The sequence below is a fragment of the Palaemon carinicauda genome, chromosome 21, assembly GCF_036898095.1.
Source record: "Palaemon carinicauda isolate YSFRI2023 chromosome 21, ASM3689809v2, whole genome shotgun sequence".
NCBI classification, from domain to species: Eukaryota; Metazoa; Arthropoda; class Malacostraca; order Decapoda; family Palaemonidae; genus Palaemon; species Palaemon carinicauda.
In genome coordinates, this window is record NC_090745.1 from 58177822 (window position 1) to 58196936 (window position 19115).

At 35.6% G+C, this 19115-nt stretch overlaps 1 protein-coding gene across 1 annotated transcript in view; it reads left to right on the forward strand.

The window, feature by feature from the left end:
- LOC137615285 (xanthine dehydrogenase/oxidase-like) overlaps positions 1–19115 on the forward strand; it is a 194477-nt gene that overhangs the window by 138031 nt on the left and 37331 nt on the right. Inside the window, exons 5-13 of the mRNA XM_068345018.1 lie at positions 4231–4347; positions 7884–8635; positions 8867–9011; positions 11106–11273; positions 11392–11468; positions 12295–12388; positions 13686–13795; positions 13951–14121; positions 17082–17209. Coding sequence (XP_068201119.1) covers positions 4231–4347; positions 7884–8635; positions 8867–9011; positions 11106–11273; positions 11392–11468; positions 12295–12388; positions 13686–13795; positions 13951–14121; positions 17082–17209 — 1762 coding nt within the window. The remainder of the gene's footprint in view (positions 1–4230; positions 4348–7883; positions 8636–8866; positions 9012–11105; positions 11274–11391; positions 11469–12294; positions 12389–13685; positions 13796–13950; positions 14122–17081; positions 17210–19115) is intronic.

A 19115-nucleotide genomic window follows, 5' to 3' on the forward strand; every position in this document is an offset into this window, starting at 1 on the left:
TTCTGGATTTGGTAAACAACAAAAAAAGTTGAACAAAAAAATAAATCCTCCACAATATATATATATATATATATATATATATATATATATATATATATATATATATATATATATATATATATATATATATATATATATATATATATATATATATATATATATATATATATATATATATATATATATATATATATATATATATATATATATATATATATATATATATCCACACATTTATATACTTACAAATTTCTAACTCATATTGGGATTTGAACCCTTTAGTTTGGTAAAAATAGGCAAAAAAAAAAAAAATGGTCGAACCGAGAAAATGAAATATTATATTAAAGAATTTGATATTTGTTAGTGATAATCTTAAAATTGCACAAACAGTGAAAAGATTTGAAAAAAATACCCCGTTACTTAACTACCTGTAAAAAAATTTCACCTAGCGCCATTTCGGAGGATTTTTGATATGGTAATCTACATAAAAATCCGCTTCTTTTGATACCAAATTCATTAATATACTATTTTTTTCCGGGTTCAACCCTATTTTTACTGGACTATTAGTTTTTTTTTTTTTTCAAATGAAAGACAAGGTTGCTTTCACTCATGCCTGCAGAGGCAGAGAAAGAGGTTAGAACCTAATTGCTGTGATACACGTGCAGCAAGTAACGCACACAAATTTTAAAAAGAATGTCCTCTCTCCGGGTTTTTTTTTTTTTTTTCTGCACAGCTCACACAGTAACTGCCCTCCAATTCCAACCAAATTAAACAACACAAGTTGTTGAATATATTATGCTAATTTCAACTCTATTTTCCTGACCATTATCATATTTTCAATTTGTATTGACAAAAGCTATTGACTGTAAACATCCAATTGCCACTCTTATGTGACCCCTTGCTGGCCTATAAATACCTGTTTTGTAAAATATCGTTAGTTATTCGGAAGCTCGTCTTATCTTTATACATCCTTCACTTCTGTCACATTGGTGATCTACGGAGAGCCTCGAACACCCAGTTCACTTCCCAGCTCTACACTTCATCCCTCGTATCCATTGATGATGTCCACCACCGACCCTGAGTTCTCTGTCATTACTGCCATAGTGAAACTCGCGCCTTTCACCAGCAGAGATGCATTCGTCTGTTTTCAGTGCTCCAAGGTAGAACTCTGCATCAAGGGCGTGATCCACTCAAGCAGAAAAGTAGAGTACATCCGAATTGCTCTGGCCCTCAGAAAAATTATCATATTGTTTGTCTTTAACCTGTTGGAGTTTATTGCCCTTGTGAAGTGAACCTAATTCGTGGTCTTTAAATACAACTCCTGCTGAAACAGGTGTGAGCTACCCTTCACAATGACAGCATCTTACTTATGAAAGATCTGATGTCTAGAGTTGACGCCCATATGAATAGCCATTTCCACAATCGAACCCCAGTCTAGTAATCACCAGCTAAGGACGTTAACAACAGGCCACCACAACCCATAACTCACAGCATGTCTGGGCAGCGACGAAGCTACCCACCACCCAACTATTATCTCAACCAATGCCCTTAATAGCCACTTGACTTCAGTTATACTAATACCACTTAAGTGTTATGGCTGCTGCTAGGAAATGTGCTACCAAATGTCAATGATAAAAAAAAATCTTGTAAGTAGACCATCTCCTGCGGGGGTTGGTTTTCCCCACAACTAACCTCTTGTTTTTGCATGAATTAGGATCTAATGGGCACTTTCTGGTAGATATTGGAGTTATTGCTGCCTATCATTCCCTTCTGGCATAACCCCTTATTCCAAAATTGTTGATGTCCACCTGATGGTCACCAACGGATCTGCTACCCCCACCTACAGTTACAAGACGTTGACCCTGTCGTTTGGGGCTCCCCAGTACTAGTGAAATTTCATCATCACCAATATTGCACTGCGTCTCGTCTGTGCAGATTTCCTTGCTCATTTCCACCTCCTGGTTGATGTCATACAACTCTTATTCAATCTTTATCACCTGCTACTGCTGACCACCCTCTCCACATGAGCATGTCCATGGATACTTCCACCCACTTCCTCAGTTTATATACTGATATTTTCCAACCAGAACTACACCACATGCCAACGGTTTCCATCAAGCTCAGTATCTATTACTATATCAAGATGACAGGGCCGCCAGTGTTTACAAGATTAAGACCTTGGCCCTATCCCCTTTGGAAGCTGGTAACTGTATATTTAATAAAATATCAATAGGCCTAAAGCCCATGGTCATTACCCCTGTTAATTGTCCTGAAGAAGGCTGGATCCTTACACTCTTGTGGGGATTACAGGTGTCTCAACATGCAGGCTGAACCAGACCACACACTTTTTCCAAGAATTGCAAACATCACCACTTTCACTTTGTCAAAGTATTTTCAACTCTCGTCCTCCTGATGGGGTGTTATCAGGTCCCCATGAATCCAGAAGACATCCAAAGACTGCCATCACCACCATCTTTGGCACATATACTTTCAATTACTCCTGTTTTGGCATTTGTAATCCAAGGACCATATTACAATGACTCATGGATGGAATTTTAGGGGATCTCCCATAATACAAATGCTATGGAGATGACATACTGGTATTCTCCCTGTTCAAAGAAGACCATCTACATCACCTACACATCATTTTCGATTTTTTGCAACAGAAGATATTGTAGTCAGGTACGAAAAGTGTAACTTGGTACCAAGGAAGTGGCATTCTTCCTGAGGACATTCACCCCTTACCTGAGGAGGTATCAGTGTTGCAGAAGTTCCCCATACCCTCAACTGTTAAAGCAGTGCGTGATTTCTTGGGCATGGTGAACCATTATCACTGATTCTTGCCAGTATCAGTACCACCCTTGTTCCTCTCTATGACTCCCTCAAGGGTAAGCCAAAAACCTTGAAGAAGGGCCCAATTCAGGTGGCGTCTTTCTTCAACGAAAAGAAACCCCTAATAACTGCTCCTGCTCTCAACTCTCCCATGTCAAATGTACTCCTCCTACTCTCCTCCGATGCCAGTGTTATTACTGTAGGGGCAGTGTTCGAGAAAATTATCAACAGATCGCCTGGCCATTGGCCTTCTTCAGTAGAAAACATTCCAAGGCAGAATCTAGCTACGCTACCTTCAACCACGAACTGCTGAGTGTATTTGACAGTCTGTCACTTCTGCCACTTCTCAGAGGGAACATCGTTTGTCATTCACATAGATGAGAGGCCCATATTCCACACAATCACTTGACCTGGTCTGCCCAACAATGTCGACATCTTTCTGCCATTCTTTAAAACAACTGTGCCATGTAACACATCACTAATAAACTGAATTTTGTCGTCAACGCCCTTTTCAGAAACTCACAGGTTGTTGTCCAACTTGGAATGGAATACAAAACCTTGGCATAATCCCAAAAAAAAAGTCCCCGAATACCAAACTTTCCCATGGATACCTTCCTCCGTGAATCAACAGGTGTTTCAATTGAGCTAAAGCCTCTCACACCCTTTGCACTGGTCTACTGCACAGCTAGTGAAGCCAAAATTCATATGGTATGGCCTTACTAAAGATACCAAGAATTGGGTTTACACCTGTACTTCATGTTAAACTTGAAAAGTGCATCGACATGCATATTCACATGTGGGTATTTTTCATTAACCTCAATGTTTATTTCCCAGTCACTAAAACACCTTTACCTTTTCATAGTAAACAATCGCTTCACTTGCTGACATAAAGCTATTTCCACGCAAGATGCAACATCTGCCTCATGTACTGTTGCCTTAATTTCTGAAGGTATTGTAAGATTTGACATCCAACTGTATATTACTTCCGAGATTCTTTTCACCTTTCACAATACAAGAAACATTTCCAAATACTTCTTTATTTTTTAATCTATAATATCTTTTTCGTTACATATATTCACGTTTCCAACTATTTAATTTATTTTGCTTCATATACTAAGCAAAATATTAGTCTCAACTACGTAATATTTTTTTATTGGCATCTTAGGAGAGTTTTGGTACATACAGCTCTCCATACATTCTCTTTCAGTTTCCATAAACACACCACTTCTCTCTAAAAAGCCAATAACTTACTATCTTTTCTTGATTTATCTATTCTGTGATCCACCTTAAGTGTGTTTTTATTCATGCATATGAATATTATTAATAACAAGACGTATAATCAATCATAAACTAGACCTAACACATGTGGCTCTTAAAGTAAAACATAACTAATTCCAGGGAACCTGTGTCGCTGTACTGGCTATCGGGCTATTTTGGATGGCTTCAGCAGTTTCACAGGTGATTTCTCTACCAGAGTCTGCTCAGCTGGAGTTAACTGCTGTCGAGTAAAGAAAGGTGAGTTGAATGGAATGTTGCAGAGAGAGAGAGAGAGAGAGAGAGAGAGAGAGAGAGAGAGAGAGAGAGAGAGAGAGAGAGAGAGAGAGAATGAATCACTAATGCACTCTAGGACAGCATTCAAATATAAGATGCAACAAATAATAAATGTAACTGTTGGAGTCAATTGTCAATTTTCACTAGAATGTAAGAAAGCTCTTTTCTTAAACCCTACGAATGCTATATTAAGTCAATTGATTCACGACTGGCGCAAATAATGGCTAACATTCATAATCCAGTTATTCAATTTAAATATTTAGTGGAACAAATCACCATTATAACCTTGAATATTCTAGCATACTCCATAAAGGGTAAATTGTTGAGTAACGCACCATTTCGTTAATCAGAAGGACAGCATAGAAAAAAACTTATGTAACAAGAAGCTAATTCCTGGAAAGAATTCGACTTGTTTTGTAGAGAGCATTAGGTAAATTGTTTAGTCAAAGTTTATTTAAATTCCACCGCCATTAGGAGCTAGATTAGTTCCTTATTCATTACTGAATTATTCCAAAACTGTTTGACAAACCTGAGATAAATAGATAGTAGGATGGTCAAGGCACCAGCCACCCATTAAGATATTACCTGGAGAGAGTTACAGGATCCTCCAATAACTGACCACACAGTTTGATGTAGGCCTTTTCTCTACCTATAGCACTTTACTTTCCCTTTACATACTATGAATCACTGGCAATAATGGCATATTCCTTACATATTCTCCTCTTTCCTCTCACATCTGGCTAAAGGCCGCTGGCCAGTTGGGGGTATCATGCACTGCCCCACAACTCAACCAAATTAGGTTTTTCTGAAAAGTCTGGATCTACGGAATACAAATAGCAATGTTAATATTGAAAATTTAAGGATGCAATCCCTGTTATTGTCCAGCCATGACTCTCAGTTGCAGGGGAAATATCAGGCTTTGCAACATACAATCTCTTCCAGATCCCAATTGATAATACACACTCCTGATATGTTGTTCCAAAGCTTTTCGACATGGCAGCAGTGTGGCCATATCTATGCTGCTTGAAGTTTTGATAGGTGTGTCAAAGTTCACTCATCTTCATTTAAGGCACATGTGAACTCATTCAGTTCATCCATCAGCTGTCTTGGAATTTGCCAAATGTTTCCTAGCTACACAAGAATGGGTATGAATCTGGGCATTTGTACAAGTTTTTTTTTTTTTTTTTTTTTTTTTTTTTTTTTTTTTTTTTTTTTTTGAGGGGTTTCACCTTTCCTAATCCTCTGAAAGCACTGGTTGAGTCACAACCTGTGTACACGTGAAGTGCTAGGAGAGCAGTGCAGTGTTCTTTGGTGTATTGCTGCGCAGCTTCATTTATATTGATGAGTCTTTTCTTATTTCCACTCCCTGTGTCAAACAGAAATGGTGACATTGTCCATTGATGATGCATAATGAAGCAAAATAAAGCACACATTAGAGTCAGGACTCTTGATTCTGAGGTATTTTTAAGGTTTGTTCCAGTTGTGCTGGTAGTACAAGATAATTTTAGAATCTTTTTCCTGTTATGATGGCTATAGTACTGGTATTGCATTGGCCTAGGTTAACCGACCCTCAATAGAAGTCAAGAGGTAAGCTGACCCATCACAGACAACAGTAACTTCTCTATTTTGTAGTTTGCTGGCATAAGCATTCATACTCTACAGCCATTCGATAAGTGTTATGATATGTTGCTTGTTTGCATCGTTTGCCAAGAACTCTTTTTAGTCAGCAGGCTTTCGGTCTTTTTGCCTTTGATGATCAGCTACTCTCCTGATCCGCGCCGGACTCGTTTATTGCTTTCATAGAGTTGGCTATGTAATAATCTGTGCTGAAGAAATGTCTCCTGATGTTGGAAGACGTCAAAAATCTTTGGTATAAAAGACAGCATTACCATTAATGATGACAAGAGTTTCTTGTGTTTGAGACAACCTGTTGTCTTTTAGCTATTTTGTCAGGTGATGTAATGCTTTATACTTGTCAGTTTTGGTAAGAAAGCCATCTGCATCTGCAGTTCTAATACTATATGGTACAGGAGTTATGGAGTATATCATCAGTTTTTTTTTTTTAGATCAAGTTGTATTCCTTGCCCCTGAGATTTCATGAGAAGCTGGAAAGCAACATTTCCCTGCTGTTTATACTGGAGAACTTTCTTTGTTGCTGTCATGACCTTAGGTTTTTTACTCATGTCTCCAAGGTTCTTCAAGTGTACAAGCTTCACATGGGATATGGCGTGACGCATGAAGGTCTTCTCCATTGTCTTGTCTACGTCACACCTGTTCCCAGGGATGAAGGACCCTGCAACACTTACTGCCCCTTACTGCAGCAATTATGTGGTTACTGGATGAGAAGTGTCAGCTTTGACAATGAAGAGTGAAAATTATGTGAGATACTTTACATAGTTTTGCCAATGAAGCTTAAGAACAAGGTGGTCATGCGGTGCAAGCAGTTTGTATAGTAAAAGAAGTTTTTGTGCTTCACTGCTTGTGTTAATGTCAGGACCAGCCACACAGTTAGTAAGCAAACTCATTCTACTTGGTTTCTGTGTTTGATTCAGGATTTAATGGGAGGGGTCTGAAGGAAAATTGTCTAAATAAGATACATTTTTAATTTCACAACAACACAAGACAACTGTATGTTTGTGTTTAAATGTACAATGATATTAAATGCATAAATAAAAGTTATTTGCATGATATTTACGAAAAATATTGATACAATGGACATAAAGGCTTTGTTAGTGATTGCTCATTGGAAATGTTAGGGTATTCACTTTGAACCGGTAATAAAATCCTTATTTTGTCTTTAACATGTGTTGATAAACAATATTCAGTACTTTCATTTGGTATATTATCAAATGATATATCAAAAACTTTATGCATTGACATATTAACTAAAAAAAATATCAGAACTGCGCCGATCGGTAAAATAGGCATTATAGGGTACTGTTAGTTTTTAGGCCATAATATGGATTGCATCCCTAAATTTTCAATGTTAGCATTGATATTTGTATTCATTAAATCCAGGCCTTTCAGAAAAACCTAATTTGGTTGAGTTGTGGGGTGGGGTTGCATGGTACCCCCAACTGACCCGCAGCTTAACACAGTATATTGCACTCTCAAACGGTATGTTGGGTATTCTTAATACAATGCCCAAGAATGCCTATTAGTTTATCAATAGGTTGACTTTTCCATACAGTTTTCTTTATCATCATCTGTTCTTCTATTCGTATATTGTCAGTACAAGGGGATTTCTCATATATAGTTTACTTTTTACTTATGTTTCTTTTTCTCTACTGCGTTGTCTTTTGCCTTTTTGGTCCAACCAGTGTAGCAGCTTTGCTTGTAATAATGTTAATGATAATGGTAATGACAATTGTAGAGCAATTCTACGATTATGTTCCGGAAATAGGTTCTTATAGATTTTGTTGTGAAACTATTATTTCTTGAAATACATATTGTCCAACAATAAACTTTTTTTTTACTTCATTGCCTTATTTTCCTTTCAGGAAGCAGACGGCCTTTCCAAAATGTGGAAGCAAGATCTCACCTTACTGTCTATGGCACCAAGGAAAATGTTGAGAATGGAAAGGAAGTATTTATTCAAAATGGCTGTGGCAATTCCATGCAGAATGGCAGTGAATGTATAGACCAGATTAGTCACAATAAAACAATTTTGTATAGTAATAGAAACGTTGGTGAAAAATGGCGCCACGGAAATCCATTAATTAACCATGATGATGAATTGAAAAATGCCCAGAACAGAGATCCAAATCAATCATTGATTCAGAATGGTGGTGGAACTGCTTCACAAAATGGTTACGAGGGCTACGGATGTGCTAACCAGAATGGTTACGATGTTGTCCCAAATGGCAGAAAAAAATTTAACAGTGAGCAACGTGTAACGGACCAGAACGGCCATGGGATTACAGATAAGAAATACGGAGGAAACTCTCACCAAAATGGTCATGGTATGGTTCAAGAAGGCGATGGAGACATCGCCCAAAATGGCCATGAAAATCTTGTTGAAAAAGGCTATGGATATATCAAAGAAAACCGATTTAAAGATGTTCGGAGTCCATATGGGGAAAATAAGTCCAGATTATTTACGGAAACTAATGGAAATATCAGCAATGTTTCTCAAAAGATTATTGAAAACAGCCTAAAAGAAAATGTGAAGATGGAGGGAAAGTCTTCAAATGTAATTTCCTGGACACCTTACGATCCAACTCAAGAGATAATATTCCCTCCTGAGTTGAAGGTAAGTTTATAATATTTCAGTGCAAATTTTCAAACGCAGAGAGAGAGAGAGAGAGAGAGAGAGAGAGAGAGAGAGAGAGAGAGAGAGAGAGAGAGAGATTTAGTAAAATTTTAAGGGGTTTTAAATTCAAGTTTCGACTTAGGTTAAGAGCAAAGACTTTATGGTAAACTTTAATAAATAGAACTGTAAAATGAAGAAAGGCAGCTAATTTTTCTTCTCGTTATAATTCAGATTATGAGCAAGAGGTTGGACCGACAAATGCTGGAATTTCAAGGAAAGAGAGTAGCTTATTACAGACCTGTATTTTTTGAAAATCTTTTGGACCTCAAGGATCGATTTCCCCACGCAAAAATTATAGTTGGTAACACTGAAGTCGGTTAGTAAAAAAATTATTTTTTTTACCCTTTATACATATATGCATGTTTTGAATCTTAATTCACTTATATATATATATATATATATATATATATATATATATATATATATATATATATATATATATATATATATATATATATATATATATATATATATATATATATATACATATATATACATATATATTTATTTATATACATATATATATTTATATATATACATATATATATATATATATATATATATATATATATATATATATATATATATATATATATATATATATATATATATATATATATATATATATATATATATACGTATATATATATATGTATATATATACGTATATATATATATATATATATATATATATATATATATATATATATATATATATATATATATATATCCTCAGCCTTGATTAGTCCACTGCATGATAAAGGCCTCATACATGTCTTTCTGTTTGTGTCTGTTTAAGGTCTTTTCATGCAACCCTATTCCCTAAAAATTTTTTAGCTCGTCAGTCCATTGTCTTCTCTTCCTTCTCCTGTTTCTTTTGCAATCCGTAGGATTCAGTCTGTTATACTTCAAGTCCATCGATTACTTGTCATTTTCATTATATGTTCTGCCCATGTCCATTTCTTTTTCTTACGTTGTTAGAATATCCTCTACTTTAATTTGGTCTCGTATCCTTATTGCTCTTTTTCTCTCTCTCTCATTGTTATTCTCGCCTTTATTTTTTCCATAGTTCTTTAAACTGTAATTAGCTTATGTTCTAAGGCTTTAGTAAAGCTCCAAGTTTCTGACACGCGAGCTAGTACTGGTAGGATCATCTGATTAAATACTTTTCTTTTTAGAGAACGTGGCATTTTACATTTCGTAATCATTTTTTGTTTACCAAAAGCTCTCCATCCCATGGTTTTGCTTCTCTTAAATTCGGTCTTTTTTCCTGTAGAAACACTTACCATCTTTCATAAATATGTATAATCATTAATTAACAATATCTAAAGGTTTGTACATAACCCTAATTTATTATCTCTGTATTTTCATTGAACATTATCTTAGTTTTACTCATATTCATTCCCAGTGCTCTATTTCTACTTTCTCTATTCAAATCATTTATCCTGTTTTGCAATTTCTCCCAAGATTCACTAAACAGAACTATATCATCTGCATATCTTAAGATATTAATGTGTTCACCATCAATGTTAATTCTTACATTTTCCCAATCTAAATATTAAAAACCATTTTCTAGATATGCTGTGAATGATTTAAGAGAGATGGGGGTCTCCCTATCTAGCTCCTTTCTCTATTATAATTTTCTCACTTGCTTTATGTAGTTTTTGGATTTCTGTACTTCCCTTATAGATATCTTCATGTTCTAACAGGAGCTTTATATATCCTTTGTCTTTAAAGTACTTTCATTACTGCTGGCGCTTTGACAGAATCAAAAGCTTTCTGTAAATGCCATACATAGTGATTTGTCATACTCTTATAGTTTTTCCATTAGCTGGTTAATTACTTTCCAAACCAAATGATGAAACACCGGAGCCGATACCGAAAGTAATAGTAAGAGAAGTAAAGAAAACAGTAAAAAGCATGAAAAGATGTACCTGTGAGCATACCTATTTAAATATTTAGCCGTCATTTCTGGCAGCCTGCATACACTTGTATATATATATATATATATATATATATATATATATATATATATATATATATATATATATATATATATATATATATATATATATATATATATATATATACCGTATTATATATATAATATATATATATATATATATATATATATATATATATATATATATATATATATATATATATATATAACGTATTTGAATGAAAGCTTGGACTTTCAAAAGACCTTAACAATTTTAGTAGAAACCTATTTTATCTGAAGGAAATGCTTAATTTTTCTTGTTCTTAACCCAATTGTTTAATTTGAAGAATGGGACTGGCAATAAGGATGACAAGAGAATATTTGTAGTTCTTTCATTGAAAATTGATGATATCATCTCGAATATAGAATTATATCTTATACATAAACACTGACATTTACTTTGGACAGGAGTGGAAGTGGCCTTCAAGAAACAACACTACCCAATCCTAATCAATCCGACGCGCATCCCGCAGTTTACTGCTAGTGAAGTTCTGGAATCAGGAGTTCGGGTTGGCGCAGCTGTCACCTTAACTGAATTGCAGGGATTCTTGATGCAAATAGTTAACAGTCATCCACGTTAGTCATATGTTTTGTTTTTAACTGTTGAAAATTTATTATCTCTACGAAGTGCGTAATGTGATTAACCTGGACGTAACAAATTGGTTTTAGTTAATGAGTTTTCATTTGATTTCAGCTCATCTTACTAAAAATTACAGCGCTTTGCTAGAAATGCTTAAGTGGTTTGCTGGTCAACAAATACGGAACACTGCGGTGAGTATTAGTCCTTTTCCCATCAATATAAAGAATCCTTTATTCAATTTCCAATGCGTGTATGGTTAGGATATATCTCAGGATAGTTAATACAGGTTCATCAATAAGCTGGTACTTAAAATTTCCTTTCCTATTTTGTTCGAAATGCATTGTTATATTCTTTTTATACCAAATTATACATTGGCCTTTAAAAATAAAACAACGACCAAATTCTTTTGGCTATCATTTGATTCTATATCTGCAACAGCTTTTCTAGATAAACGTTGTAATGATTCAGTTCTGTTTCATTTATTTTTCCTGCCGTTTTAAGGTCATCCATGCCCTTTTTTATTTAAAAATTCCTTTGCTCATTTTCTTATGATAGCTATTTACATTTATAATATAGGCAATACCATTAGGGTTTTACAGGCTTGCAAAGTATCACTACCCCCATTTACATTGATTTAAATTACAACTCTGTTATGATTCTATTTCCTTCTTGTTTTTTTCTTCACTTGGAAGAGTAATTGCGTACTTTCCCCATTTTACTTCCTATTTTCAAAACCATATCTTTTCAAGAGATACCTCCAGGAGTTTACCTCCAAGTTCATAGTATTCATTTATTATATTTTTTCTTTCTTTTTAAATGTGCATGACCTTTTCAATCTTGTTTTCTAGAAACCCTCTGCTTTCCAAAAACTAACTAATCTTCCTATTCACCCCCTTAGCCTGTGTCTCTTAATGAAAAATATAATTCTACCTTAAAGTATGACATTTCCGATAACAAATGTACAGTGACTATTAACATCTTAGTTCTTCGTTTCATATTTTTTTTTCTCAATTTCAGAGCATCGGTGGAAACATCATGACCAGCTCACCAGTTAGTGATTTAAATCCAATATTTGTCGCTGCCGGAGTGACACTAACATTCGCCAAACTAGGTAAAATAATTATTGCCTTTATCATTAGCGACTTGATATTTAATTACTGATTAGTTAGACGCCAGTTAAACGAATGAATTTGAGTTCGAGCATATTCTAACCGTAATTTGATTTCATGAAATTCTTTAAACAATAATTTTGTTAGTGTACGGATAACAATTTTTTTTTTAATTCTGTAGATCGGGAATTGTAAAAAGGGATTTAAACAATACAAAAAAGTTATTTGTCTTTGTATAGCAAATATCACGTTATTGAACTGTTCGTTTAATTAGCAAGCACAAATAATCTCCAAAATTAATTTTGTTGTGACCTTGAATAATGTGATATTTGATGTTAGGTGTCATTGCCTAATGGCATTGTTACCTACGTTTTATTATTGAAAGAGATGTGTCTCCTTTGTAGAAAATTATGCGCTAAAAAGTGTTTGTCCATGGGCAAGCTCATTTCAAACGAACTTACGTACTTATTTCAATGATGAAATGTAGCAAAATCGGTGAAGGAAGGAATACCAACGATTGTGGAAAGCCACGAAAAGGAGGTTTTGCAAATCATAAGATCAAAAGAAGCCAGTTTTATTTAAGAAATACTGAAACAGTTTCAATTAGTTCACTCTCTTTTGAGCTTCATCTTTCCCTTTGTATTGGATTCACTAAGCAAGGAAATACGGAGAAATCTGCAAGTAAATCGTCCCATGGTTCAACATGTTGTTCCTCCTCTGCTTTATAGCATCTTTATAGGTTAGACGTCATGTGGGTTTCTATGCCTTGAGGCGGGGACAAGAGAAAGGATGAAAAGTTCACTTAACCCATGTGACATTATTGAAACCTTGGCATTACTTGCCTAATACCGAGACTCACAAGCATTATACTATTGGCCAAGAACGTTTAGAAGTAGAGTTATGCATTTCTGCAAAATTAAGATTTTCTGAGAGAGAGAGAGAGAGAGAGAGAGAGAGAGAGAGAGAGAGAGAGAGAGAGAGAGAGAGAGAGAGAGAGAGAGAGAGAGAGAGAGAGATTGTTTGATTGATTGATTGATTATGAGTTATCTGGCATCCTGACATCTAAGGTAATTGATGCCGATATTATTTGTTATAAATAAATTAATAGATACTAATTCAGTTAAAAACAATAGAGACAAAACCATCCTTATAACAGTTAAATAGCTTTCAAAAGACCTGAATTTGAAACAAATGTAAAAATACCATTATTATTGTACGACACATCATGTCCGAGAATCTTGGCAGGTATGAACCTGCCATCAGGAGAGAGATATACGTTATAATTTTCCCTTTTTTAAGGAGGCAAACGTGAGGTTGTAATGGACGAGAAATTTTTCACTGGCTACAGGACAAACACAGCTCAGCCTAACGAAGTTTTGACCAGTATCTTCATACCACACTCGAAACAGGTAATATAAACATAATTATAATTAATGGTATAATTCCCCGGCTTTATAATTGCTTATAGTAGCTTAGGACAGTATTTTTTTAAGATTCTAAGCTTAAGTGCGTTTTTTTTTCGTTTTTTCTATTAAGCATGAACCTAAAATTGAATGATTTACAGGACGAATTCATCAGGACCTACAAGCAGTCTCGAAGGCGAAATGATGATATTGCCATAGTGAACGCCGCTTTTAAGGTTGAGATTCATCCCGAAACTTGTGTCTTGTCCAACATGAAATTGGCATTTGGTGGAATGGCTGCCAAGACTTTAACGACTCCTCGAACTATGAAGGTATTTCTCTTCTTTTTCTTTCAGATGTCAAATGATGTGAAAAACTGATATTCGTATACAGTAATTATTAAGATTTTATTCCTTCAAAAACATTAGCTACCGTATATTAAGGGAGTAAAATTGAGATTACTACTCACATAGCTATATAGATGTAGCCTACTATACTTTTACCAGGTTAACCCGAAATAAATCACTTATATAAACAATATCATCACATTCCTATGCATCTATTTTGATACAGTCACCAAATTCCTTGCCGAAGTCGATCTGGGACTAATAAATTTCTTGAAAATAATACTAACCAGAGAAACAGGGCTCCGTCCCATGATAATTATGAAAAGCATGACTTATTCCATTAGCAAGCTCTTTCAAAACAGATCTGAAATGAAGATAGGCGATACTGTATAGAATTTTCAGGGGATTTGACTGTGTGTAATTAGGCTCTACCGGCCAAACGTCAGCACACGACTTCCTACAGAACCTCTCTAAGTTTATTTCGAGTTGTGTTCTAGATGGCCTGACCTTTCACCTAGCATCTTCTTTCTGCTTTTTTTTTTATTAACTAGAAAGCAATCTGAGGGTGCAGACCTCCGCCACGGCAGCTAATTTCTCGAAACCAGCTTGCCTCTCCAAGAATCAATTTAGACCATAGGCGTATTTGAAGTCTGTGTAACAACCATGTGCGAACTTGGGGTTAATTCAGTCGACCTTTTGCTTGACCTTGACCTTGACCATTGACCTAGGACTTTCAAAATGGAATCACTTCCACGTGTCAGCATAACAATTAATCCCGAAAGTTTCTCTACTCTATGAGTAAAACTGTGACCAAGAAGTTGCTCACGAACAGACAAACAGACAAATGGACAAGCAGACTAACAGGGACGAAAACATAACCTCCTCCCAACTTATTTGGTGGAAGTAATTGATTGTTAATGCTGAATGTTCAATCCTACATTAATCTTTATCGCTCACTTACCTTCAATCTTCTATTGATGGAACTCAATCTTGAATTGCTCTATCTTCATCTATTAAGGGAGTCAAATCCAATGCCTCCGTGACACATTTCCTCCTATTTCTCCCCCTCTTCTTCCATTCAATGTCCCAATTTCTTCATTTTGATAATCTAACTATATCTCTAAGTTCAATCATTATTTTGAGAAGCCACGCTTCTTTTAACTTGTCATTGTACCATGTTCAAATTGTTAAACTTGCAATTTCATATTAGAGTTACTGTTTTGATACCGAAAATAATCTTTTTCTCTCTTAGTTATTAAAACATTTCATTAAAGTTATTCGTTCCTGTTTTGGAGCAGACTACTGCTTTCCTTCCGTCTCCCTTCGCCATGCGATTAATGAAAGCAAATAATTTGATCAGTAGTCCCACTCTTACCTCATCTCTAGATCCTCTTCGTCTCAGCCCCCCCCCCACCCCCAACCCCCGCCAAAAAAAAAAAAAAAGAATCTTACTCTCTACGTTATATGTAAATATACTATTATTTACGGAAAGACCTCTTTCTATCGGAAATACCCGCAACACCCATAATGTTACCTCATATCGTTTTTAATTTATGGAAATCTGTATTTTTCAGATTACACGATTCTGGTTCTTCTCCATCGGCTGTCTAGCTTTGGAATTCTCTATCTGCATCTATTTTATAAGGCCTCTTATATTCTTTGAGAGGGAGTTTTGTCACTTTTTCCATGGTTAGGTATCACCATTCTTCCATAAATTTCTTCTCTTGTCTCTTTGGTCAAGCCTAGGAAGGGGCCATTGTTAATACGATCTCGCTTACGTTTGCTTAAAGAAAGACATCAATACAAAACGTGGCTCAAACTTGAATGCCTGCAAGTAATTGACATTTCTGGTCTTCTAAGTTATAGCAGTGATTGATTCTTCGTTTTTCCATAATCATAAGGCTAAGATTTGGGGAACACTCTCCTTCAGTGACTTAATTTTGATCCAAAGTACTATTACATATTAGATGGTTTTTGCAAGCAGGTGATAATATACCCTTGAATGAGGGTGGAGACTCGAACATGTGATTCCACGGGATTTGATTTGATTCATGGAAGTGTGGTGGGGAGACCTGAATCGGAAACCATTAGGTTGTTCATTACCGGAACTATATGGGAAAGAGTGTCTAAAAGGGAAACTGGATGAATCTTAGCACTTGCCCTTCTAAGTTACAGTTAGAGAGGCTGGATGGCTAGATGATAGAAAGAATGATGGAACATATAGAGTAAAAGGTTAAAAGGTGGCCGCAGTAAGGGCTGAAGCAAATCCACCAAGAGTAAGGCCTACAGAAAATAGATAGACGTGCACTGAATTCTCTACCTATTAAAATCGATGTACGGTGAATCATAGCAAGCAGAAATCTCAACCATTTTGTCAATTTTCTGTTAAGTATGTATGTTTGAAGTAAAATTGGGTTTCAATTGCTCAACCATGGGATTTTATTTTTTAACCTCATTAATTACTCATATTAACAAAAGACCACGCGAAGAAAAACAAACCTAAACATATACTGAAAATTCTTGCTGGTATGATTTTGTACACCCAAAGATTTTCTCCTTCGCACAAGTATACATATCCCTCATTGATCATCTTTCTTATAATTGGCAAATCATGGCAATATGCCCTTTGTGTTCATCGCTGCTATGATTGATGTAAACTGATAATTTGATTAATAAAGGGACAATGTTAAAATTATTAAATTATTACTTCACTTTCACGAGGGCCTTGGTTTCATGATTGTACGCTTCAAATCATAATTTGTACTACAAATCAGTAACAGACATGTAGCTTAGGTTTCTTTTTTTTTTCGTGATCCCTTCAGTTGAAATTTACCATGTTAAAGTTCATGACGATAATGTCTGATGTGACCTTACTGAAAACAACATAAATATAATCAAACTAATAGGATAATTATTCTATTGTGATAGTGAGCCTTCTATTCCAGGAATTAATAGGATGCAAATGGGATGAGACACTTTTGGAGAAGGGTCTCGACCTCCTGTTGGAAGACTTGCCATTAAATGCCTCGGCACCTGGTGGAATGGTCGAATACAGGAGGACGCTCACGCTCAGGTATTTTTTATTTAAATATTTAGCAATGGAGAGGTGTTATAAACTAATTACAGTATAACGTACAGACAGACACAAACACACACACTCTTATATATATATATATATATATATATATATATATATATATATATATATATATATATATATATATATATATATATATATATATATATATATATATATATAGGAATTTGAAGCGAAGCGAAAAATCTATTTTTGAGTGAGGTAGCCATGTCGTCCTGATGGAAGTTCCTTCATTAGTAGCTTCCTAGGTTATATTTGACTACAGTGATATATCACAGAGAATTTACCAAAGGTATCCAGAATTCTAACTCCTGGAGCGAATATCCCTTAGAATTGGATATCGCGTAATCAGAGGACGTATTCTTGACACGTCTCATAGCTATCTACACCCCTAATAGCGTTTCCGCTTCGAGAGGGAAAAAGTGGCAAGAATATAGGAGAGTCATTAAAGAGACAACGCTCTCGACACTCCTACTGTACTGTAAATAGTGCGTCTTTTGGTGAAGCATTTCTAATAGCTGAAATAGCACCTTTAGAGTGTGTGTGGATGGTGGTGTGTCCTCGGGTAGTGAGAGAGTGTTCTAGGGATTTTAGGATTGCCACTAGTTCAGTCTGTAGGTGGGAGGTATGATAAGAGAGCCTCCAGCCGACTCGAAATGATCTGAAGAAAACAGCACCTGCAGTAGCATGGACCGATGTGTCAACGGAGTCATCTGTGGAATAGACATTGTTAGCCAGCATATTATTAATAGATGCTAGACCAGCTCTTAAGGTTGTTTCAGTGGGGCAAGGGGCCTTTGAGAATGGGAGGGAGGTGTAATAGAAAACAATCTTTTCTGAGGGATGCTACAGTACCTTGAGAGTTCGTGTTTCTGAGGGCCTGAATTAGTTGACCTGCGCAAGAGCAGGGGTCAGGGTCTAAGTCTACTGAAAGGTGAACTAACTGTCAGAGTTTGTTATGCAGTGGACTGTTTTTTATCAGTTTTGAAGATCTTAGTGATTGTTAAATAAATACAAATATTGATCCTATCAGTAAGATGTAGAAGGTTAGTTTCCATCCGTAGAAAGGAGAGTCCGAACTACATGGGGGCTCCTAGGATTATCCGCATTGCATTATTCTAAATGACTACTAGTGTGTCCTTCTGTGAGAGTGACAGAGAAGTTAGAACATGGGGAGTGTACTCCACAGGAGAGAGCACGGCCTGAATATAAAATAATTTGAGCATTCGATGAGAGGCACCCTGACTTAGGGAGGTTATTTTCCTGAGGGCTGATATACAGGGATTCGTTCTGTCCTTGAACCTTATCATTTGGTAAAGTGACTGAAAGCATGTAGTTAATGTTGACCCTTAAATAGATAAAATTCTTTACCTACTCAATTGGCAAGACAAGTGGACGGAGTGGTGGAGTGAAGAGAGTGCTTAATGGCCATGGCCCTAGTTTTATTAATTGTATATCCAAAAACCATAAGGTTGAGGAGATTTTGCTTGCAACTCAAAATAGGTTGAATGTCTTACATGCTTTGCAGTCTGTAATGCTAAAGCATCAGGAAGTCTTTGCAACCAAAACCAATACCGAACAATAAAAAACTCTTGATGAATGTTTAAAGGTAATTTTTCAGCGTCAACAAGGAGGCTTTAGATAGGTGAACTTCTAAAGGCTCCTGTGGCCTATCTGATATAAGCATGGTGTATAGAATCTAAGATCTTTAATTCTCTAAGGGTGGCTGAGAAATATATTTCACACCCATAACTAATTGTCTAAAAATTTTAAGGCCTTGTACAACTTAAAAATACTTTTGTGGCCATGAAGTGTAGGACATAACTTTTAAAAGATTCGGAACCTCAAGACATTTTACTTTTAAGGCTTTCAAGTGAGAAAC